This window comes from Leptodactylus fuscus, chromosome 4, assembly GCF_031893055.1.
Source record: "Leptodactylus fuscus isolate aLepFus1 chromosome 4, aLepFus1.hap2, whole genome shotgun sequence".
Lineage (NCBI taxonomy): Eukaryota > Metazoa > Chordata > Amphibia > Anura > Leptodactylidae > Leptodactylus > Leptodactylus fuscus.
In genome coordinates, this window is record NC_134268.1 from 216,377,319 (window position 1) to 216,403,407 (window position 26,089).

The window sequence follows — 26,089 nt, forward strand, 5'->3', positions numbered from 1 at the left end:
TGCCATGTAATATAGGTGAGATGCACTATAGCTGTGTGAGAAGGGATACACCCCATGGACGTTTTCTTCCAGACCCTGTTCATTCTTGCTCCATTTTCTTTACTTTTGTCTTTATAGTGTTAACCATGAAGTAGGAAGTAGCTAACTTCTCCTCCTTAGAGCAAAAAGTAATAAACTGAGATGTACTTTTCCTCTTATGGAGTTACTCTATATTATGGAGGTTTTATTCTACGCCTTGTTCGTTCTTTTTCTATATTCTTTACTTTGGTCTTTCTAGCATCAACCATGAAGTAGGAAGTAGCTAACTTCTCCTTCTTAGAGTAAAAAGTAATCTGAGAGATACTTTCCTTATTATGTAGTTATTGTATATTATAGAGGTTTCATTCTAGACCCTGTTTGTTCTTGTTCCATGTTCTTTACAACATCAACCATGAAGTAGGAGGTAGCTAACTTCTCCCCCATACAGTTAAAAGTAATCTAACTGAGAGATACTTACCTTGTAATGCAGTTACTGTATATAATGGTGGTTTCATTCTAGACCGTTTGTTCTTGTTCCATGTTCTTTATTTTGGTCTTTACAACATCAACCATTTAGTAGGAAGAAGCTAACTTCTCCCCCATAGAGTTAAAAGTAATATAAGTGCAAGATTCTTACCTTGTAATATAGTTACTGTATATTATGGTGGTTTTATTCTAGACCCTGTTTGTTCTTGTTCCATATTCTTTACTTTGATCTTTATAGCATCAACCATGAAGTAGGAAGTAGCTAACTTCTCCTCCATACAGTCAAAATTAATCTGATACTTTCCTTATCATGCAGTGACTGTATATTATAGAGGTTTAATTATAGACCATGTTTGTTCTTGTTCCATGTTCTTTACCTTGACTTTCCAATGTCAACCAGGAAGGAGCTAACTTCTCTCCCCCATAGAGTCAAAAGTAATCTAACTAGGAGATACTTACCTTGTAATGCAGTTACTATATATTATGGTGCTTTCATTCTAGACCCTGCTCGTTCTTGTTACATGTTCTTTACTTTGGCCTTTCTAGCATCAATCATGAAGTACGAAGTCGCTAACTTCTCCCCCATAGATTCAAAAGTAATCTAGCTGGGAGATATTTTCCTTATCATGCAGTTACTGTATATTCTGGAAGTTTAATTCTACACCCTGATTGTTTTTGTTCCATGTTCTTTACTTTGACTTTCCAGGAAGTAGCTAACTTCTCTCCCCCATAGAGTTAAAAGTAATATAACTGAGAGATACTTGACTTGTAATGCAATTACTATATATTATGGTGGTTTTATTCTGGACCCTGTTCGTTCTTGTTCCATGTTCTTTACTTTGATCTCTAGCATCAACTAGGAAGTAGCTAGCTTCTCCTCCATAGAGTCAAAAGTAATCTGAGAGATACTTTCCTTATTATGCAGTTACTGTATATTATAGAGGTTTAATTCTAGGCCCTGTTTGTTCTTGTTCCATGTTCTTTACAGCGTTAACCATGAAGTAGGAAGTAGCTAACTTCTCCCCATACAGTTAAAAGTAATATAACTGAGAGATACTTACCTTGTAATGCAGTTACGGTATATTATTGTGGTTTCATTCTAGACCCTGTTTGTTCTTGTTCCATGTTCTTTACTTTGGTCTTTACAACATCAACCATGAAGTAGGAAGTAGCTAACTTCTCCTCCATAGAGTCAAATGTAATCTAACTGATACTTTCTTTATCATACAGTTACTGTATATTATAGAGGTTTAATTCTAGACCCTGTTTGTTCTTGTTCCATGTTCTTTACCTTGACTTTCCAATGTCAACCAGGAAGTAGCTAACTTCTCTCCCCCATAGATTCAAAAGCAATATAACTGAGAGATACTTGACTTGTAATGCAATTACTATATATTATGGTGGTTTTATTCTGGACCCTGTTCATTCTTGTTCCACGTTCTTTACTTTGATCTCTAGCATCAACTAGGAAGTAGCTAACTTCTCCTCCATACAGTCAAAAGTAATCTAACTGAGAGATACTTTCCTTATCATGCGGTTACTGTATATTATAGAGGTTTAATTCTAGACCCTGTTTGTTCTTGTTCCATGTTCTTTACAGTGTCAACCATGAAGTAGGAAGTAGCTAACTTCTCTCCATACAGTTAAAAGTAATATAACTGAGAGATACTTACCTTGTAATGCAGTTACTGTATATTATGGTGGTTTTATTCTAGACCCAGTTTGGTCTTGTTCCATGTTCTTTACGTCAGTCATGAAGTAGGAAGTAGCTAACTTCTCCCCCATAGAGTAAAAGCGATATAACTGAATGTACTTCTCATACAGTTACCGCATATTGTGGACGTTTTCTTCCGGACCCTGTTAGTTTTTCTTCCATCCTCCTTAAACCTACTCTTCTGTATTTTTGTAACTGAAACATGAAGTTCTGATAAGTAATTAAGTTCTTCTATAGAAAATCCGTCCTTCCTCTCCCCCTCGCATAAAGAGTCCTCCGCCATGAACACAGATCTCATTTCCACTCCAGTCGTGAATCTGATTTATAGCAAGACCACAAAAATCTGAGCTGTAATTAAATTAAGTCTGAAGCCTCTTTCTGCTTTCTCTTCATATATTCGCAACCTTTTTTTTTATGTCGCCGCCGCACATTCAGTATTTTTTAAGTCTGTGACTTAAATGTAATAACTTTTAATCCCCAACAATCTTCCTTGGCTTTTATGGACTCTAATTACCGGATGTAAAATGCCGTATTTAAAGCGATGTCACGAAAATAAAATAAATGAAATTATTAGCTGCTGGCCGCGTTACGATGCGCTCTTCGCTTAGGATAACTACCCTCCATTAGCGATATGACATTTGTATTCTAGGATGAAGAAAGTGGGTCATGATGCCATTATGTGCATTGTGGGACTCGGTGGCGATAGTTGGCCTTGGAGTTGTAAGCGGTTTGATGAATATTGCAAAAAGTTGCACAAAGTTGGAATCTGGGTCATTTTTGTTCTTCTGCAGCCTTGTATCCCAATTGGTAAAATTACACACTGCACTACCTTCATGTCTCGTATATTATGTCTCGTATTGTATTTTGTAATTCAGTCTCACAAATTTTCTGCAAAACAAGTCTATGTAAAACAGAGAGGCCGCCTGTGACACAATGACCCGAACTTCTCCAATTACGTTGTTAGTAAAAGATCTTCTGCCAGAATTGGAAAGATTGAGAGGGTTAAAGGGATCCAGAAAAATTAGAGAGATGTTGTGGTAGAGAGAGATGAGTGGGTAGAGCAAGGAATAAAGAGAGATGGGAGGGTAGAGCGAGGGATAGAGAGAAAGATGGGAGGGTAGAGCGAGGAATGGAGAGAGAGATGGGAGGATAGAGCGAGGAATATAGAGAGATGAGAGGGTAGAGCGAGGAATAGAGAAAGATGGGAGGGTAGAGCGAGGAATGGAGAAAGATGGGATGGTAGAACGAGGAATATAGAGAGATGAGAAGGTAGAGCGAGGAATAGAGAAAGATGGGAGGGTAGAGCGAGGAATAGAGAAAGATGGGACGGTAGAGCGAGGAATAGAGAGAGATGGGAGGGTAGAGCGAGGGATAGAGAGAGAGATGGGAGGGTAGAGTGAGGAATAGAGAGAGATGGGAGGGTAGAGCAAGGAATATAGAGAGATGAGAGGGTAGAGCAAGAAATAGAGAGAGATGGGAGGGTAGTCGAAGAATATAGAGAGATGAGAGGGTAGAGCGAGGAATAGAGAGAGATGGGAGGGTATTGCGAGGAATGGAGAGAGAGATGGGAGGGTAGAGTGAGGAATATAGAGAGATGAGAGGGTAGAGCGAGGAATATAGAGAGATGAAAGGGTAGAGCGAGGAATAGAGAAAGATGGGAGGGTAGAGCGAGGAATGGAGAGAGAGATGGGAGGATAGAGCGAGGAATATAGAGAGATGAGAGGGTAGAGCGAGGAATAGAGAAAGATGGGAGGGTAGAGCGAGGAATGGAGAGAGAGATGGGAGGATAGAGCGAGGAATATAGAGAGATGAGAGGGTAGAGCGAGGAATAGAGAAAGATGGGAGGGTAGAGCGAGGAATAGAGAAAGATGGGAGGGTAGAGCGAGGAATAGAGAAAGATCGGACGGTAGAGCGAGGAATAGAGAGAGATGGGAGGGTAGAGTGAGGAATAGAGAGAGATGGGAGGGTAGAGTGAGGAATAGAGAAAATGGGAGGGTAGAGCGAGGAATAGAGAGAGCTGGGAGGGTAGAGCGAGGAATAGAGAGAGCTGGGAGGGTAGAAGGAGGAACAGAAAAGTGAATGAAGATATACAAATGAGGAGCAGAGATGAATAGAGTAATGAATGTCGAGGACTAAAGAGAAGGAAAGCAAATGGGAGGATTGTGAGGTGAATAAAGATATAGAAATGGAGATAGAGGGATGAATAAAGAAAAATAGAGCAGGGGAGAGAGCGTGAAATAAAGTGAGGAAGAGGAAGGTAAAGACAGAGAAATGGAAGAACAGAGGGAATGAGACAGAGGGACGGTAGAGAGAGATGAGAGGATTAGAAGGATGACTAGACAGAGAAGACAATAAGAATATAAAGAGATGGGAGAGAGAAATTGACAAAGAAGTATTTGCAGAAATTTTCTTCCATCCAACAACATCCAACCTTTGTTTTTGTTTCAGAGAACCCGAGGACAGAAAAGGAAGAGAAGTTACCTGTGTGAGGATGACAAGCCAGAGGTCAGGGCAAGATGATCTAAGGAACTGGTAGAAATCTCCTGACCTTTATGTGTAGAGTTTCTCATGTTTATCTCTGGTTGTGTCAGGAGCGGTCACCGAGGGCGAGGAGGAGACGACAACCCATGGCGCTGCATAAAAAGCTAAAATCTGAGGATCTGAGAACTGAATGTGCGTCATGTAAAGGCATTGGAGACAACGAAAACCTTGTCAGGTACCCAATGTTTGGTCTTCTAATGTATTTGTAGAACCACAGGACCTTCACACCTCGAGGAGTTTGTTACTCATCACATTCCAAAATTTTATATAACTTTGAGCTTGGCAACCTTCACTCTCTTGGGAAGACTTTCCACAAAATTCGGAGGTCCGTACCTTGTGAGGTCAGGCATTGATGTTTTTAATATCAAAAAACATTCTCTGGACACACCTGACATGTGGACTATGAAGGGTTAATCCAATTGGTCCTGATCTTGTTTTGGGCTTTTTTTTGTGTTCTTGTAACCCCATGGGCCATATTGAGCGTAGTCAGTCATTCATTTACTGGTCATACCTCAGGGGACACTTGGTGTTATCTATTGGTGGTTTTTACATCACCTCTCACATATTTCAATTGTAATGTGTAATTGATATGTCGGTCTTCAATAATTGGAAGTCATTTATATCTCACATCTGATCCCCGTCACAGGCAATTAATGAGGAATTTGTGATTTATCGCTTAATACCTCAAGAAAACCGGATAAAAGAAACCATAGTTACACAGTAGAATAACTAATATATAGGTAGCATTTTCTACATATGGAGCAGTATTATAGTAGTTATATTCTTGTACATAGGAGCAGTATTATAGTAGTTATATTCTTGTACATTGGAGGTAGTATTATAGTAGTTATATTCTTGTACACAGGAGTAATATTATAGTAGTTATATTCTTGTACATAGGAGTAGTATTATAGTAGTTATATTCTTGTACATAGGAGCAGTATTATAGTAGTTATATTCTTGTACATAGGAGGTAGTATTATAGTAGCTATATTCTTGTACATAGGAGTAGTATTATAGTAGTTATATTCTTGTACATAGGAGTAGTATTATAGTAGTTATATTCTTGTACATAGGAGTAGTATTATAGTAGTTATATTCTTGTACATAGGAGTAGTATTATAGTAGTTATATTCTTATACATAGTAGTATTATAGTAGTTATATTCTTGTACATAGGAGTAGTATTATAGTAGTTATATTCTTGTACATAGGGGTATTATAGTAGTTATATTCTTGTATATAGGAGCAGTATTATAGTAGCTATATTCTTGTACATAGGAGTGGTATTATAGTAGTTATATTCTTGTACATAGGAGTAGTATTATAGTAGTTATATTCTTGTACATAGGAGTAGTATTATTGTAGTTATATTCTTGTACATAGGAGGTAGTATTATAGTAGTTATATTCTTGTACATAGGAGGTAGTATTATAGTAGTTATATTCTTGTACATAGTAGTATTATAGTAGTTATATTCTTGTACATAGTAGTAGCATTATAGTAGTTATATTCTTGTACATAGGAGCAGTATTATAGTAGTTATATTCTTGTACATAGTAGTATTATAGTAGTTATATTCTTGTACATAGGAGCAGTATTATAGTAGTTATATTCTTGTACATAGTAGTAGCATTATAGTAGTTATATTCTTGTACATAGGAGCAGTATTATAGTAGTTATATTCTTGTACATAGTAGTATTATAGTAGTTATATTCTTGTACATAGGAGCAGTATTATAGTAGTTATATTCTTGTACATAGGAGCAGTATTATAGTAATTATATTCTTGTACATAGGAGGTAGTATTATAGTAGTTATATTCTTGTACATAGGAGTAGTATTATAGTAGTTATATTCTTGTACATAGGAACAGTATTATTGTAGTTATATTCTTGTACATAGGAGGTAGTATTATAGTAGTTATATTCTTGTACATAGTAGTATTATAGTAGTTATATTCTTGTACATAGTAGTAGCATTATAGTAGTTATATTCTTGTACATAGGAGTAGTATTATAGTAGTTATATTCTTGTACATAGCAGTAGTATTATAGTAGTTATATTCTTGTACATAGGAGCAGTATTATAGTAGTTATATTCTTGTACATAGGAGCAGTATTATAGTAATTATATTCTTGTACATAGGAGGTAGTATTATAGTAGTTATATTCTTGTACATAGGAGTAGTATTATAGTAGTTATATTCTTGTACATAGGAACAGTATTATTGTAGTTATATTCTTGTACATAGGAGGTAGTATTATAGTAGTTATATTCTTGTACATAGTAGTATTATAGTAGTTATATTCTTGTACATAGTAGTAGCATTATAGTAGTTATATTCTTGTACATAGGAGTAGTATTATAGTAATTATATTCTTGTACATAGTAGTAGTATTATAGTAGTTATATTCTTGTACATAGGAAGTAGTATTATAGTAGTTATATTCTTTTACATAGGAGTAGTATTATAGTGGTTATATTCTTATACATAGGAGTAGTATTATAGTAGTTATATTCTTGTACATAGGAGCAGTATTATAGTAGTTATATTCTTGTACATAGGAACAGTATTATAGTAGTTATATTCTTGTACATAGGAGTAGTATTATAGTAGTTATATTCTTGTACATAGGAAGTAGTATTATAGTAGTTATATTCTTTTACATAGGAGTAGTATTATAGTGGTTATATTCTTATACATAGGAGTAGTATTATAGTAGTTATATTCTTGTACATAGGAGGTAGTATTATAGTAGTTATATTCTTGTACATAGGAGGTAGTATTATAGTAGTTATATTCTTGTACATAGGAGTTGTATTATAGTAGTTATATTCTTGTACATAGGAGCAGTATTATAGTAGTTATATTCTTATACATAGGAGGTACTATTATAGTAGTTATATTCTTGTACATAGGAGGTAGTATTATAGTAGTTATATTCTTATACATAGGAGTAGTATTATAGTAGTTATATTCTTGTACATAGGAGTAGTATTATAGTAGTTCTATTCTTGTACATAGGAGCAGTATTATAGTAGTTATATTCTTGTACATAGGAGCAGTATTATAGTAGTTATATTCTTATACATAGGAGTAGTATTATAGTAGTTATATTCTTGTACATAGGGACAGTATTATAGTAGATATATTCTTGTACATAGGAGGTAGTATTATAGTAGTTATATTCTTGTACATAGGAATAGTGTTATAGTAGTTCTATTCTTGTACATAGGAGTTGTATTATAGTAGTTATATTCTTGTACATAGGAGGCAGTATTATAGTAGTTATATTCTTATACATAAGAGGTAGTATGATAGTAGTTATATTCTTGTACATAGGGACAGTATTATAGTAGATATATTCTTGTACATAGGAGGTAGTATTATAGTAGTTATATTCTTGTACATAGGGACAGTATTATAGTACTTATATTCTTGTACATAGGAGCAGTATTATAGTAGTTATATTCTTGTACATAGGAGCAGTATTATAGTAGTTATATTCTTGTACATAGGAGTAGTATTATAGTAGTTATACTCTTGTACATAGGAGTAGTATTATAGTAGTTATATTCTTGTACATAGCAGCAGTATTATAGTAGTTATATTCTTGTACATAGGAGTAGTATTATAGTAGTTATATTCTTGTACATAGGAGTAGTATTATAGTAGTTATATTCTTGTACATAGGAACAGTATTATAGTAGTTATATTCTTGTACATAGGAGCAGTATTATAGTAGTTATATTCTTATACATAGGAGTAGTATTATAGTAGTTATATTCTTGTACATAGGAATAGTGTTATAGTAGTTCTATTCTTGTACATAGGAGTTGTATTATAGTAGTTATATTCTTGTACATAGGAGCAGTATAATAGTAGTTATATTCTTATACATGAGAGGTAGTATGATAGTAGTTATATTCTTGTACATAGGGACAGTATTATAGTAGATATATTCTTGTACATAGGAGGTAGTATTATAGTAGTTATATTCTTGTACATAGGGACAGTATTATAGTAGTTATATTCTTGTACATAGGAGCAGTATTATAGTAGTTATATTCTTGTACATAGGAGCAGTATTATAGTAGTTATATTCTTGTACATAGGAGTAGTATTATAGTAGTTATACTCTTGTACATAGGAGTAGTATTATAGTAGTTATATTCTTGTACATAGCAGCAGTATTATAGTAGTTATATTCTTGTACATAGGAGTACTATTATAGTAGTTATATTCTTGTACATAGGAGTAGTATTATAGTAGTTATATTCTTGTACATAGGAGTAGTATTATAGTAGTTATATTCTTGTACATAGGAGTAGTATTATAGTAGTTATATTCTTGTACATAGGAGTAGTATTATAGTAGTTATATTCTTGTACATAGGAGTAGTATTATAGTAGTTATATTCTTGTACATAGGAGGTAGTATTATAGTAGTTATATTCTTGTACATAGGAGTAGTATTATAGTAGTTATATTCTTGCACATAGGAGAAGTATTATAGTAGTTATATTCTTGTACATAGCAGCAGTATTATAGTAGTTATATCCTTGTACATAGGAGCAGTATTATAGTAGTTATATTCTTGTACATAGGAGGTAGTATTATAGTAGTTATATCCTTGTACATAGGAGTAGTATTATAGTAGTTATATTCTTGTACATAGGAGTAGTATTATAGTAGTTATATTCTTGTACATAGGAGGTAGTATTATAGTAGTTATATTCTTGTACATAGAGGGCAGTATTATAGTAGTTATATTCTTGTACATAGGAGTAGTATTATAGTAGTTATATTCTTGTACATAGGAGCAGTGTTATAGTAGTTATATTCTTGTATAATAGTAGCTTTATTCTTGTACAATAGGGGGCAGTATTATATCATGCTGTCTGGTGCTGGGAGAAAAGCAGTATAAAATTATTGTACTACATGCAGTTTTCAGTTCAGAAAATATATATATAACTTTAATGTTGCATCCGGCAGACAGATCTTCAGGAAACCTACAAATAACTGGAAGTCCATCTTAAAGTATGGTCATTGTTTTCTTTAACCGTTCATCTGCTTTGCATCAATCTCTTACGTTTCTGATTTGTTCGCATCAAACGCATTTCCTACACCGAACGCACTCAACAATGCGAGCTCGCTGCTGTCTGACTTTTCCCAATCCTCATAAACACAGTAGTTATCCTGAATCATAGAATTGCTTTCGCCCAGATAGCCGGTAAAATTACCGCTCTGTGGTTTCCTCAAAATGCCGTAATCCGTCAGCTGCCACATTAAGTCCAGGGAGGGAAGCAGTCAGTAGGGCTCCTTGAGCCGTTATGTAGAGAGATGTGCCTTTAACCACAGGATGGGATGTGCTGGATGAAACCCTAACCTTTCTTATTTCAGTCTAGACATGAGCGGCTGTGCACTGATTTAATGCTGGCATTTGTTTTTGCTGATTTATTTTTTTCTTACCATTTCTTTTGCTCTTTTTTTTTTTTCTCACCATCCCCCATAATAAAAAAAAAATAAAAAACGTGTGTCCAAATGTGATGTCACATGTCATTGGCTCTGCTACATCGCTGCATATTCGTAGGATACCCAGCTGTATGTACATGTTTGCATATGGAGAGCCTACAGAGGTGTGCTACAGCGCCGCATAAGCTCTGCTACATCGGTCAGTTGTGATTACAGGGGTTTTGTTATGTGACTGTCTGAGCAGCTTCTGTGTTACAAAGGGCTGAACAGATGTTGCTAAAATGTGCCAAAGGTCTCCCCCATCAGAGCCAGAACAACGCATTCCCTGTCGTACTCACTGAAACTCTACACCAGATATACTCCTCTTGCCCACACACAGTCTGCATGTTCTGTAGTCTCCTGATCTTCCATGAGACTCCATTTTCTTCAGCTTTCACACTATCCAGCTTCATCCTATATAGCTCCGCCCACTGCCTAGCATGATCCTATCCTAGAATGGCTCAAGGACCTGTGATGATGTCATCACAGGTCCTTTAGTGTTGTGTGAACCTAAATTCCTTCACTGCGATCGTGTAGTGACGTCTTTTACTGGGGTAAAAAGTAGTCTATGTTTTAATCGGGGTTCCTATCTATGTGTGTGGCAAATTTCAGGCAAATCCGTTCAGCTGTTTTTGCGTGATTGAGGAACAAACATCCAAACTAACAAACATCCAAACCCCAAAACTTTCATATTTATAATATTAGTAGGATGGTCAAGGCTCCATTTTATTGGGTAAATTTAACATACATTGTTTTTCAAAAACACACTCTTTTTTGAACACTTTTTTTTTTTTTTTTTACATTGTGGAGTTGAGTTTGGCAACAAGCTAAAATCCTTCTTTTGCACAACACGCGACCTTAGCCTAAGCGTGTCCCATATAGAGACAATAGGCTAAACTACTACTAAGTTCTAGGGAGCTCCGCGATCAGGAAACCGGGGACCGATAGTCCCCCTACTTTCTCCATGTGAATGGATCACCAGTGCGTTGCCCGACCAGTTCTCCATTCATACCGGTGCCGCTCACCATTCCCACTGATGCTCTGGAATTGGTGGCGAGCGCGAGGACGATGGCGATAAGTCAAGAGAACCTTGCGTGGCGAGGTTTGCCTTGCACCACCTGTCCGCGGCTGGGACCGCACAGCTGAATGTAAGGTGCGAGCGGGGAGAGAAGAAGAAGATGAGAGCACATCCTGCAGACGGGAAGGCATTTCTTTTTAGGTTTTAATTTATGTTGTTCCTCGGCAGTAATTGCATACTAGGGAGAAATCTAAATCAGTGAAGCATTCTTTCTAATTAAAATTTACAGAGAGCGCAGTCATGAGATATACGGCGCGACGCTTGTCATTTGTTGAGGCGCATTACCAGGAAGCGAGCGATGTACTGGTGTAGAGCGCAGCCCCCCGAAAGGTCACTGACTGCCTGTCGCTAAAGGATAAATTGTTATAGGGAGCAAATGCATAAAACCCGGCCTGCATTAATATCTATCCAGGACACCGTACCTGCAGGAACGCGGTTTTTGAAAAATTTTGGAGATGATTCGGTAGCAGATACGCCGTCCATCATCGCCCTTGAAGGAAAGATTGGAAATCCTCTGTGTGCCTGGGAAGTCTGGAGAGTTTCAGGAGCTGGGCTTGTGTATGAGCAGCCAGATAACAGCTAATTAAAGCCATATATTTAGCGAATCCTATATGCGGTATTAACGTGCCGAGCAATAACAGGAATGGTTGAATATCCCCTCCAAGAATTACAGTAGGTAGACACTTACATCAGTGTTATTTGTGGTTCAATTGATGTAACAGAATTGGAGATGTCATATGGGGACGACATTGTGTTTGTTTTTTTTCTTTGTGTTGAAGTAATGCCATTGAAACAAACAACTATGTCTGCTATACCGCATGTGACACTCAGCTCTATACTAAACTGTAATAGTTATGGTGGTCACAGTGAGTGTGAGAGCGAGATCAGGAGATGTCTGCAGCCTATTGACCCATGGTGCACAAGAATATAACTACTATAATACTACTCCTATGTACAAGAATATAACTACTATAATACTGCTCCTATGTACAAGAATATAACTACTATAATACTACTCCTATGCACAAGAATATAACTACTATAATACTACCTCTTATGTACAAGAATATAACTACTATAATACTACTCCTATGTACAAGAATATAACTACTATAATACTGCTCCTATGTACAAGAATATAACTACTATAATACTACTCCTATGTACAAGAATATAACTACTATAATACTACTCCTATGTACAAGAATATAACTACTATAATACTACTCCTATGTACAAGAATATAACTACTATAATACTACTCCTATGTACAAGAATATAACTACTATAATACTGCCCCCTATGTACAAGAATATAACTACTATAATACTGCTCCTATGTACAAGAATATAACTACTATAATACTACCTCCTATGTACAAGAATATAACTACTATAATACTACCTCCTATGTACAAGAATATAACTACTATAATACTGCCCCCTATGTACAAGAATATAACTACTATAATACTACCTCCTATGTACAAGAATATAACTACTATAATACTACCTCCTATGTACAAGAATATAACTACTATAATACTACCTCCTATGTACAAGAATATAACTACTATAATACTGCTCCTATGTACAAGAATATAACTACTATAATACTGCCTCCTATGTACAAGAATATAACTACTATAATACTACTCCTATGTACAAGAATATAACTACTATAATACTACTCCTATGTACAAGAATATAACTACTACAGTATAATATTACCTCCTATGTACAAGAATATAACTACTATAATACTGCTCCTATGTACAAGAATATAACTACTATAATACTACCTCCTATGTACAAGAATATAACTACTATAATACTGCTCCTATGTACAAGAATATAACTACTATAATACTGTCTCCTATGTACAAGAATATAACTTCTATAATACTACCTCCTATGTACAAGAATATAACTACTATAATACTGCTCCTATGTACAAGAATATAACTACTATAATACTGCTCCTATGCACAAGAATATAACTACTATAATACTACCTCCTATGTACAAGAATATAACTACTATAATACTACCTCCTATGTACAAGAATATAACTACTATAATACTACCTCCTATGTACAAGAATATAACTACTATAATACTGCCTCCTATGTACAAGAATATAACTACTATAATACTACTCCTATGTACAAGAATATAACTACTATAATACTGCTCCTATGTACAAGAATATAACTACTATAATACTGCCTCCTATGTACAAGAATATAACTACTATAATACTACTCCTATGTACAAGAATATAACTACTATAATACTGCTCCTATGTACAGGAATATAACTACTACAGTATAATATTACCTCCTATGTACAAGAATATAACTACTATAATACTGCTCCTATGTACAAGAATATAACTACTATAATACTGCTCCTATGTACAAGAACATAACTTCTATAATACCGCTCCTATGTACAAGAATATAACTACTATAATACTACTAGGTACAAGAATATCACTTCTATAATACTACCTCCTATGTACAAGAATATAACTACTATAATACTGCTCCTATGTACATGAATATAACTACTACACTACTGCTCCTATGTACAAGAATATAACTACTATAATACTACTCCTATGTACAAGAATATAACTACTATAATACTACCTCCTATGTACAAGAATATAACTACTATAATACTGCTCCTATGTACAAGAATATAACTACTATAATACTACCTCCTATGTACAAGAATATAACTACTATAATACTGCTCCTATGTACAAGAATATAACTACTATAATACTACTCCTATGTACAAGAATATAACTACTATAATACTACCTCCTATGTACAAGAATATAACTACTATAATACTACCTCCTATGTACAAGAATATAACTACTATAATACTGCTCCTATGTACAAGAATATAACTACTATAATACTACCTCCTATGTACAAGAATATAACTACTATAATACTGCTCCTATGTACAAGAATATAACTACTATAATACTGCCTCCTATGTACAAGAATATAACTACTATAATACTACTCCTATGTACAAGAATATAACTACTATAATACTGCTCCTATGTACAAGAATATAACTACTATAATACTACTAGGTACAAGAATATAACTACTATAATACTACTAGGTACAAGAATATCACTTCTATAATACTACCTCCTATGTACAAGAATATAACTACTATAATACTACTCCTATGTACAGGAATATAACTACTATAATACTGCTCCTATGTACAAGAATATAACTACTATAATACTCCAAATAGAAGGCCTATGCTATAGATCAGCTTTCTGCTCTTTCCCCGGGTACAGATGTGGTGTCCCATAGACTGGTTCAGTAGTGGATAGATATGGCGGTAGAATGTAATATACACGTATAACTATGTGTCTATGTAGTGTGTGTGTGTGTGTGTGTATAGCATATATGTATATACACACATGAATCAGTCATCCTTCATCTCCGGCCAACAAGGCGCACTCCCCGTCTTCCCTGTGAACCTTCAAGTGGCGTTCTCCTCCAGACACCATCAAGCCGTCTCACTGCATCCGTCTCCGCGGCTGTTCCTTTCAGATACAGGACGGCGTATTAAAATTTTTTCAATATTATGTCATAGATGAAGGAGAAATCTTGTTTTGCTTTGGTTCTTATTTGCATAGAGACAGCTTGCGCTCGTTCGGAACACACGGAAACAGCTTGTAATATTTCTCGCTGTGAAATAGAGATAAGTGAGCCAACAGGATTCGAAAAAACACCAGTGGCAATGCGAGCTGTGTGCATGAAGGAAACAATGCACCAACCAAAGGCAGCCAATTTGCATTTTCTAATGCCGTACTTGTGCGCTTATCAAAGCGCCTTCCTTTATATAGTTTTTTTTTTTTTTCTAGAATATTGTAAACCAATTTACATCGACTGTAACGTTGCTGCCTACAGTTACCATGTTTGTTTCCCCCCCTCCCCCCCACTCGCTCTACATCTGCAAAGAACTAGGAATCAAGCGAGCGTTTCAGCTCTAATGCCTTTTGTTTTTGGAAGTTATTTTAAGGAGTTTGCGGTAATTATCCTACCAAGGACGTAATTATAGCAGGTGTTTTTTCTACCGCTCAACTGGAAGAGAACGCCGTGCCCCGGCATTGGACAAGAGATATAGCGTGCAGGTGTGTGCATCGGGAAAAGGGCAGAACGAGAGCAGAGACGTTGTCATGGGGCATGCACCTTGTGAGATCGGGATTTGGTAGTATACGGTAGAGAGCGTTGCGGACGTATCAAAGCAGGGGAAGGTTTTTCTTGATTTTTATTGTACAGGTATCGGAGCAAATTGGAATCTTTTGTGATTCGTTCCGGACAAATCTTGTAAAACGTTTAGGGTTGGAGTTCTGAACGTTTTTGGAAGCCCAAGAAAGGAATACGACCGAGGGAGGGACCGGAACATAGGAAATAGACTGGAAGTGCGGTGAGACAATGTTGCAAAGAACTTTTCGACTTAGAATTTATCGCAGGAGAACGACCTAGATATATGATTATTGGGAGACCCAACGATCACTAGAGGGGGGTCCTGAGCCTCTTGTTCTGGAGGTTAAAGGATCAGTAATTATTATGTTACTATAACTTTTACTATGAGATGAATAGAGATTGATGACAACGTGTTAAAGGGATTGTGTCATCAAAGCAAGTTAAAGGGATCCTATCAATAAAAGTCACTTTTTTTTGTCTCTAACACGTAGGAATAGTCTTAAGAGGCTATTCTTTTCCTACCTTTAGATGTCTTCTCCGTGCCGCCATTCGGTATATAATCCGGTTTTCGTCGGTATGCAAATGAGTTCTCTTGCAGCACTGGGGGCGTCCCCAAGGCTGCGAGAGAAATCTCCAGCGCCGCCTCCATCTTCGTCTGGAATGGCCTATCTCCGTATATTTTTCCAGTGCTGGCTTCAAACTTCTAGACCACGGGCAGAGCCGACTGCACTTGCCCAGCTTACTATGTAAACAGCCACAAAAAAATGACCATGGCCATGTGCAGTCGGCTCTGTCCAAGGCCCGATGGCATTGCCGACTGCGCGTAGAGGTTTGAACCCAGCTTCAGAAGAAGAGGGGTCATTCCTGAAGAAGATGGAGGCGGCGCTGGAGAGTTCTCTCGCAGCATTGGGACCGCCCCCAGTGCTGCGAGAGAACTCATTTGCATACCGAAGAAAACCCGGATTTCTGCCGAACGGCGGCGCAGAGAAGAAATCTAAAGATAGGAGAAGAATAGCCTTCCTTCAGGCTATTCCAACGTGTTAGTGAGAAAAAATAGCATTTTAATGATAGAATCCCTTTAAGTTGCTGATTATTTCGGGTCTGACAGATTTGAAGAACAGTAACCCATCCGCCCTGTGTATGGAGTTTCAACTCGCGAGTGTGCATTGCCGAGTGCAGTGCTTAGCTATCTCCTATCAAGAAGAAACAATGGTGACCGTACCCCGTTCTCAGGCCCACCATGATTGGATTCCCATAGTTCATAAGTTGGTTTAGTGGCACTCCGATGATTTTTCGCACTTGAGACACTTAGTACATAACCGCATGGTTTGCCATAGATTTCTGCCACGCGGTAGTCTCACATCTATGACCACCATCCATAGTCACCTGACTGCATACAGGTGGAGATTCATGAAGACATGGCCGTATACCCTGACGTCGATTATCAGTACCTCTTGCCATTTTCCTTGGTTTCACCTCCGTTTCTCTTGTAAGTGGGGTAGCGCGTGTTTCAGTAATATTTGGCATATGCCTTGAGTAACCAAGAGAACCCCAAAACTTTCCCTATTGATGGTGTATCTTATTTTGTACGGCGAGTCGTCTTGGCTTCCTTGCCTTGCAGCGGGGTTCAGATACCTTCCTTGGGGTAGTGTAACCTTCTTCACGTGTCGTTGCTTCAACCACAAACAAATGTTATGATTAGTCCAAGAAATCTGTTTTTCATGGGGCTTTTAAGTGCAGTCACAGAAAGGATAATTAAAGAAATTACCGCCTTGCAAACTTCTAATTGTGAGCAGAGAACCGCTGTGTTGATTTCGGTAATTTGTCCTCCGCGCTGTAGAAGGTATTGTAAGGTAGACGCGCCGATTCTGCTCCTGCCTGCCTGATACCATTTTGTTCACCCACAACACGGTGAAAACAAAGGTTTATCAGGTGCTGGTTTGGGTTCATGTTGTCAGTCCCTGATAATGTATCAGGTTTAGAGTATTCTTAGAAGGTGCGCAAATCATTTACATGTAACTGAGCGCAGGAAGTGGTCGATCCCTGATCTCTGATTGTGGAGATCGCTGCCATGGGGGAGGGGTAATCTGTGTTTACAGGCTGCATATACATCTAGCCTTTCTTTTTTCCTATTCCTAACCATTATTCTAGAAATAAATTTATTATTTATTATTATTATTCTTCCTTATACCAAGCCGCTCTCTATTCTCTAGCCGTCCCCTTTCCCTATCTGTAGTCTTCCCCTTTTCCTATCCCTAGCCTTCCTCATTTCTCTACTTCCAGTCATTCTCCTTTTCCCCTTACCCTATTCATATCCTTTCCTTTTTCTGTAGCCTTTCTCTTTTCCCTACTTCCAATCATTATCTTTTTCCCTCCCCCTTTTCCTATCCCCCTACTCTTTCCCCTAAACTTGGCTGTTCTCTTTTTCATATCCTTTTCACTTTCCCCTATACCTGACCATATTATTTTCCTTTCCCTGTCTCCTTGCCCTCTTTATGGTCTTTTCCCCACATGTAACCTTTCCCTTTTCTCTATCTCTAGCCTTTCTCCCTTTCCCTCCTTCTACCCTTTTCCCTTACACTTGGCCCTTCTCCCTTTCCCTCCCCCTACCCTTTTCCCCTATACTTGGCCTTTCTCCCTTTCCCTCCTTCTACCATTTTCCCCTATACTTGACCTTTCTCCCTTTCCCTCCCTCTACCCTTTTCCCCTATACTTGGCCTTTCTCCCTTTCCCTCCTTCTACCATTTTCCCCTATACTTGACCTTTCTCCCTTTCCCTCCCTCTACCCTTTTCCCCTATACTTGGCCTTTCTCCCTTTCCTTCTATCCTTTTCCCCTATACTTGGCCTTTCTACCTTTCCCTTTATCCCCTTCCCCTATACTTGGCCTTTCTCCCTTTCCCTCCTTCTACCCTTTTCCCCTATACTTGGCCTTTCTCCCTTTCCCTCTATCCTTTTCCCCTATACTTGGCCTTTCTCCCTTTCCCTCCTTCTACCCTTTTCCCCTATACTTGGCCTTTCTCCCTTTCCCTCTATCCTTTTCCCCTATACTTGGTCTTTCTCCCTTTCCCTCCCTCTACCCTTTTCCCCTATACTTGGCCTTTCTCCCTTTCCCTCTATCCTTTTCCCCTATACTTAGCCTTTCTCCCTTTCCCTCCTTCTATCCTTTTCCCCTATACTTGGCCTTTCTCCCTTTCCCTCCTTCTACCCTTTTCCCCTATACTTGGCCTTTCTCCCTTTCCCTCTATCCTTTTCCCCTATACTTGGCCTTTCTCCCTTTCCCTCTATCCTTTTCCCCTATACTTGGCCTTTCTCCCTTTCCCTCCTTCTATCCTTTTCCCCTATACTTGGCCTTTCTCCCTTTCTCTCCCCTTACCCTTTTCCCCTATACTTGGCCTTTCTGCCTTTCCCTCCTTCTACCATTTTCCTCTATACTTGGCCTTTCTCCCTTTCCCTCCTTCTACCATTTTCCTCTATACTTGGCCTTTCTCCCTTTCCCTCCTTCTACCATTTTCCCCTATACTTGGCCTTTCTCCCTTTCCCTCCTTCTACCATTTTCCCCCTATACTTGGCCTTTCTCATTTTGGAGTTATCGATTCCCCTCCTTTATATTTTCCTCTCTGTTTTCTCTCCCCTTATCTTTATCTATCTCCCTTTTATGTTCCTTTCATGTCCCTTCTTCCTCCTTGTATTGTGTCTTCTACATTTTCTCCTATTCTTTCCCTTTTCTTTATCCCGTCCCTTCTTCTTCTTCCCTTTCTTTGTCCTTTCTCTTCCCTTTCGCCATCTTGTTACCTTTCCCTTTCCTTCCTCTGTCCTCCTTTTCCCTTCTTCTCTTTTTCCTTTTCTTTACGTTCCTTCCACTTTCCTTGACTTTTATCCGTTTCCTTTCTATTTTTCCATAGTATCACAGTAGATGCGGTTGGATGAAGACGCATCAAGTCCAACCTATAACCCTACAGTGTTGATCCAAAGGAAGGCAAAGCATGACCCTGTGGCTGGTTACAATTGACCCTTCTCAGGGGGAACAAAAATCCTTCCTGACTCCAAATCTGGCAATAACTATAAACCCTGAATCTTGTCTGTACCAAAATCTACTCCGTAAGCTGTAATATTTTTCCCATAAGACCCCTCTTGGACTTGTCCCATCCCATCACTTTCTCCCTCTTTCATTAGGTTTATCATTTCTCCCCTGATTTTTGTCTTTTCCTCTTCTTACATTTCAGTTTTTCTTTTTACTATCTTATCCCGTTCCTGCCGCCCCATTATTCCTTTCTTTGTCATTTTTTTCTTCCATTGATCCCCCCTCCTGATCGTTGATCTTCTTTTGCCCCATTATTCTACGTGCACATGGGTTTGTGCCTTGTTAATGTGCCAACTGTGTTTTTAACATTGTTTTTTACACTGACCTATCCATTTATATGGCTAAGTTTGGGCCAGTGGTCCCAGTGCAAAACCCAGGACCGCTCCTACATCTGTCTGTTTTGCAGCCCACTGAGAACAATCAATGATGCCGCTAAGGTTCAGGCCGCGTACCGATATCATCCATGTGTTCAATCACGACCAGGCCCCATGCATGTAGCCTAAGTCTTCTTTGCCCCCTTCATCCTCCCTATGCCCCTCCCTCCCGCTTTCTGTCTATATTTCTCCGTCTTCCTGCCATTACCCCCTTCTCGCCCCCCCATTGGACCCTCTCACACATTCGTCTTCCTGTCCTCGCGGAGTTAATAAATGGCTCTTACTAGACTTCCGCATGTTCTATTGATTCTTTTTGTTACATTGTTTGGAATGAATGTCTCTGTGCCTGTGGCTTGTCCTATAGCAGGGGGTCCGGGACGGTCCGTTCCGAGCAGGCACGAGCCGCTACTTGTTGCAGTAGGCGGCGGTTTCCTTACATGCCACTGGTACGAATCAATTCCTGAGTGCGTTTTATCTTATTGATTGTATCAGGCAGCGACTCTTGGCTTAATTATGTCCCGGCCGCGGTGATAAAGCCGCTCCGCTTATCTCGCCAACTTAAAAGACCATTATTATTGATGATTAAAAGGGGAGATTGGATTGACCTATCGAGGGGAAGTTTGTGTGTTGTGTTTTTTTTTTTTTTTTTTTTCCAGCTAATTAATTTGATAAAGTTTTTTTTTTTCCCTTGTCAGTTCAGGGACACGCAGTGCATGACAATGCCGAACTTTATCAGCAACGTCCCCCCTGACTGCTAAGTTTAGGAGTTCATTTGTAAATTTAAAGAAATGGCTCACCAATTTTAACATTTTACTGATCACCTTTTTTTTTCAAATTTTTTTCTATTTTTTTTAATTCTATTTTCTGGTTCGTACCACAGCATTGGGGTGAGGGGGAATATCTCTATTTCTTCCTCCCCCCCTGCTTTTTTTCATTTTCCTGGGAAACCCCATGAATGTAATTTTCCACTTAGAGCATTGGAGAATTGGTTTTCCAATCCGGACCATCCCCTTAAATTCTGTGTATTTTTCTAGTCCTATCCGGAATATTAAGAAAAAAAAATCAGGCACCTTCTAGTAGAAATTTTTTTTTAAATTGTATCAAATTTGCATATCCCCCCCCCCACTCTATTTTCGGACACACTCCAAGGGGTTGTCCAGAATTATTTTTTTTATTTATAGCCTATCCTCAACCCATAAGCTACCATTGAAGTCAATGGGCGAAAACCTGCTAAAAAAGTATTTAGCCACTATAAAGAATGCGAAACCTTCTTCTGGCTCTGTGTACTGTATAGTATGGGGAGCAGATGTACCCCAAAACTGATTGGACCGATTAGATCTATATGGCCTATCCTGAGGATAAGGCTGGTCATACAGTTTAGAACTACGTTCAGTTTATCTGGTGTTAGTCTAAAAAAATACTGCAGTTCTGACTCTGACCACTAAGCCAAATAATAGCAGGCCACTTCCTATTTTCTGTATGGGGCGTCTTTGTGGCAGTGGCTCACTTATCAGTACTTTGTATATTTAGATATTACACCGTCTGAATAGGTGATACCACAGATTTTGTGCGGACATTAGCATCGGACACTAGCTGTCGGACACCGACGCTAGTGTGAACCCTGCCTTAGGCTTAGTGGCAAGAGTTGGAACTGCAACATTTTTAGGCTTTTTTTTTTTTTAAATGTGCAAAATTAAAAACATCACCTTTGTACAAAAAAATATGATTTAGACATGGGGACGCCTGTCCATACAGAGTTCATAGATTCCAATAGACTGCCGGCAGAGTTTTGAGCGCAGCTCTGGATGACTCTCTAAGTAACTTACAAAATTTACTTTATTTCAAACGTGATAACACAATGTAAGATAGTTAAGTCATCCTAGAAGTGTCTTCTATCCGAGTAGATCAGGATACCATCAGACTATGGTGGATTGCCCCCTCCCCCCCACTTCTATCCAGTTAGTATGAATGTAATTGATTAGTTTGCTACTTAGAATGACAAAGCTCTCTATTTTCTTGTTCGGTTTTCCCCGCACTCATCAAGAATGTTTGATATGTGCATTGTTAGAAAATAGCGGATAAATGCCTTGTCAGACTTGTCCTAATAAATAATGTCTCTTTCCCCGGTTTGTCTGGCAATTGATGACTCGCTGTACTTGAATCCACTGGAAAGTGACAGAAGCCTGGGAGAGTCAAAAGCAATGTGTTCCTTTGTTATCCTTGGATAGAAATAGCAACCTCTCTTTATCAGTCGTACGCCGTGATTTCCCGCAGCGGTTTTTGTGGCGACGTTTTATTAAAGATGTTATTCAAAATCACATTTAATCAAGAGCAACAAACGGGAGGAACACAAAAAAAGAGATTATTAATCGCCGGCTAAATGCACCTTATCTCTGCAGAATCGGCACGAGGCGAGGTGTCAAGATGCGTTCAGACGTTATTCTACAAACATGAATTATTCATGACTTCTATAGAAAAAAATATATTTAATGTCCCTCTAATTGTAGTTATGAACATAAGGACATTGCTTTAGTTAATATTTCTTCCAGTGTGCCTGGTAATAAGCTGTAGAGGTGATCAGGATAATATGTACAGGAGGAGGGAGCAAAACCCTGCAGATAATAACATCAACCATACACATAGACTGGTATAACTACTATAATACTGCTCCTATGTACAAGAATATAACTACTATAATACTGCTCCTATGTACAAGAATATAACTACTATAATACTACTCCTATGTACAAGAATATAACTACTATAATACTACTCCTATGTACAAGAATATAACTACTATAATACTGCTCCTATATACAAGAATATAACTACTATAATACTACCTCCTATGTACAAGAATATAACTACTATAATACTACTCCTATGTACAAGAATATAACTACTATAATACTACCTCCTATGTACAAGAATATAACTACTATAATACTGCTCCTATGTACAAGAATATAACTACTATAATACTGCTCCTATGTACAAGAATATAACTACTATAATACTGCTCCTATGTACAAGAATATAACTACTATAATACTGCTCCTATGTACAAGAATATAACTACTGTAATACTACCTCCTATGTACAAGAATATAACTACTATAATACTGCTCCTATGTACAAGAATATAACTACTGTAATACTACCTCCTATGTACAAGAATATAACTACTATAATACTGCCTCCTATGTACAAGAATATAACTACTATAATACTACTCCTATGTACAAGAATATAACTACTATAATACTACTTCTATGTACAAGAATATAACTACTATAATACTACCCCCTATGTACAAGAATATAACTACTATAATACTACTCCTATGTACAAGAATATAACTACTATAATACTACTTCTATGTACAAGAATATAACTACTATAATACTGCTCCTATGTACAAGAATATAACTACTATAATACTGCTCCTATGTACAAGAATATAACTATTATAATACTGCTCCTATGTACAAGAATATAATAATAATAATACATTTTATTTATATAGCGCCAACATATTCCGCAGCACTGTACAATTTATAGGGTTCAGATACAGACATACATAACAAAGAACGTCATTTCACACAATGGGACTGAGGGCCCTGCTCAAAAGAGCTTACAATCTATGAGGTAGAGGGGGTGACACAAGAGGTAGCAGGGGTGGCATTGCTTATACAGTGTTCAGACAATTTTGTGCATTAGGAATTGTGATAGGCTTGTCTGAAAAGATGCGTCTTTAGTTTGCGTTTGAAACTGTAGAAGTTGGGAGTTAATCTGATTGTCCGGGGTAGAGCATTCCAGAGAAGTGGTGCAGCTCGGGAGAAGTCTTGTATACGAGCGTGGGAGGTTCTGATAATAGAGGATGTAAGTGTTAGATCATTGAGTGAGCGGAGAACACGGGTTGGGCGGTAGACAGAGATGAGGGAAGAAATGTAGGGAGGTGCGGCTTTATGGAGAGCCTTGTGGATGAGAGTAAATAACTTTATATTTTATTCTATAATGAATAGGCAGCCAGTGTAGTGACTGGCACAGACCAGAGGCATCGCTGTAGCGTCTAGCCTGATATATAACTAATATAATACTGCTATGTACAAGAATATAACTACTATAATACTGCTGCTATGTACAAGAATATAACTACTATAATACTACTCCTATGTACAAGAATATAACTACTATAATACTACCTCCTATGTACAAGAATATAACTACAATAATACTACCTCAAATGTACAAGAATATAACTACTATAATACTACTCCTATGTACAAGAATATAACTACTATAATACTGCTCTTTATGTACAAGAATATAACTACTATAATACTGCTCCTATGTACAAGAATATAACTACTGTAATACTACCTCCTATGTACAAGAATATAACTACTATAATACTGCTCCTATATACAAGAATATAACTACTATAATACTACTCCTATGTACAAGAATATAACTACTATAATACTACCTCCTATGTACAAGAATATAACTACTATAATACTACTCCTATGTATAAGAATATAACTACTATAATACTACCTCCTATGTATAAGAATATAACTACTATAATACTGCTCCTATGTACAAGAATATAACTACTATAATACTGCCCTCTATGTACAAGAATATAACTGCTATAATACTACCTCCTATGTATAAGAATATAACTACTATAATACTACCTCCTATGTATAAGAATATAACTACTATAATACTGCTCCTATGTACAAGAATATAACTACTATAATACTACCTCCTATGTACAAGAATATAACTATTATAATACTACTCCTATGTACAAGAATATAACTACTATAATACTACTCCTATGTACAAGAATATAACTACTATAATACTGCTCCTATGTACAAGAATATAACTACTGTAATACTACCTCCTATGTACAAGAATATAACTACTATAATACTGCCTCCTATGTACAAGAATATAACTACTGTAATACTACTCCTATGTACAAGAATATAACTACTATAATACTGCCTCCTATGTACAAGAATATAACTACTATAATACTGCCTCCTATGTACAAGAATATAACTACTATAATACTACTTCTATGTACAAGAATATAACTACTATAATACTACTCCTATGTACAAGAATATAACTACTATAATACTACCTCCTATGTACAATAATATAACTATTATAATACTACTCCTATGTACAAGAATATAACTACTATAATACTACTCCTATGTACAAGAATATAACTACTATAATACTGCTCCTATGTACAAGAATATAACTATTATAATACTGCTCCTATGTACAAGAATATAATAATAATAATACATTTTATTTATATAGCGCCAACATATTCCGCAGCACTGTACAATTTATAGGGTTCAGATACAGACATACATAACAAAGAACGTCATTTCACACAATGGGACTGAGGGCCCTGCTCAAAAGAGCTTACAATCTATGAGGTAGAGGGGGTGACACAAGAGGTAGCAGGGGCGGCATTGCTTATACAGTGTTCAGACAATTTTGTGCATTAGGAATTGTGATAGGCTTGTCTGAAAAGATGCGTCTTTAGTTTGCGTTTGAAACTGTAGAAGTTGGGAGTTAATCTGATTGTCCGGGGTAGAGCATTCCAGAGAAGTGGTGCAGCTCGGGAGAAGTCTTGTATACGAGCGTGGGAGGTTCTGATAATAGAGGATGTAAGTGTTAGATCATTGAGTGAGCGGAGAACACGGGTTGGGCGGTAGACAGAGATGAGGGAAGAAATGTAGGGAGGTGCGGCTTTATGGAGAGCCTTGTGGATGAGAGTAAATAACTTTATATTTTATTCTATAATGAATAGGCAGCCAGTGTAGTGACTGGCACAGACCAGAGGCATCGCTGTAGCGTCTAGCCTGATATATAACTAATATAATACTGCTATGTACAAGAATATAACTACTATAATACTGCTGCTATGTACAAGAATATAACTACTATAATACTACTCCTATGTACAAGAATATAACTACTATAA

At 37.3% G+C, this 26,089-nt stretch overlaps 1 protein-coding gene across 4 annotated transcripts in view; it reads left to right on the forward strand.

The window, feature by feature from the left end:
- The window catches only part of PHF14 (PHD finger protein 14), a 207,721-nt gene that overhangs the window by 105,000 nt on the left and 76,632 nt on the right, over window positions 1–26,089 (forward strand). For all 4 annotated transcript variants that reach the window (XR_012715478.1, XR_012715479.1, XM_075271805.1 and 1 more), the window contains 2 exons: window positions 4,667–4,723; window positions 4,810–4,934. Coding sequence is in view for 2 of the 4 variants with exons in the window: in XM_075271805.1 (XP_075127906.1) it covers window positions 4,667–4,723; window positions 4,810–4,934 (182 nt within the window). In the remaining 2 variants the exon portion in view is untranslated. The remainder of the gene's footprint in view (window positions 1–4,666; window positions 4,724–4,809; window positions 4,935–26,089) is intronic.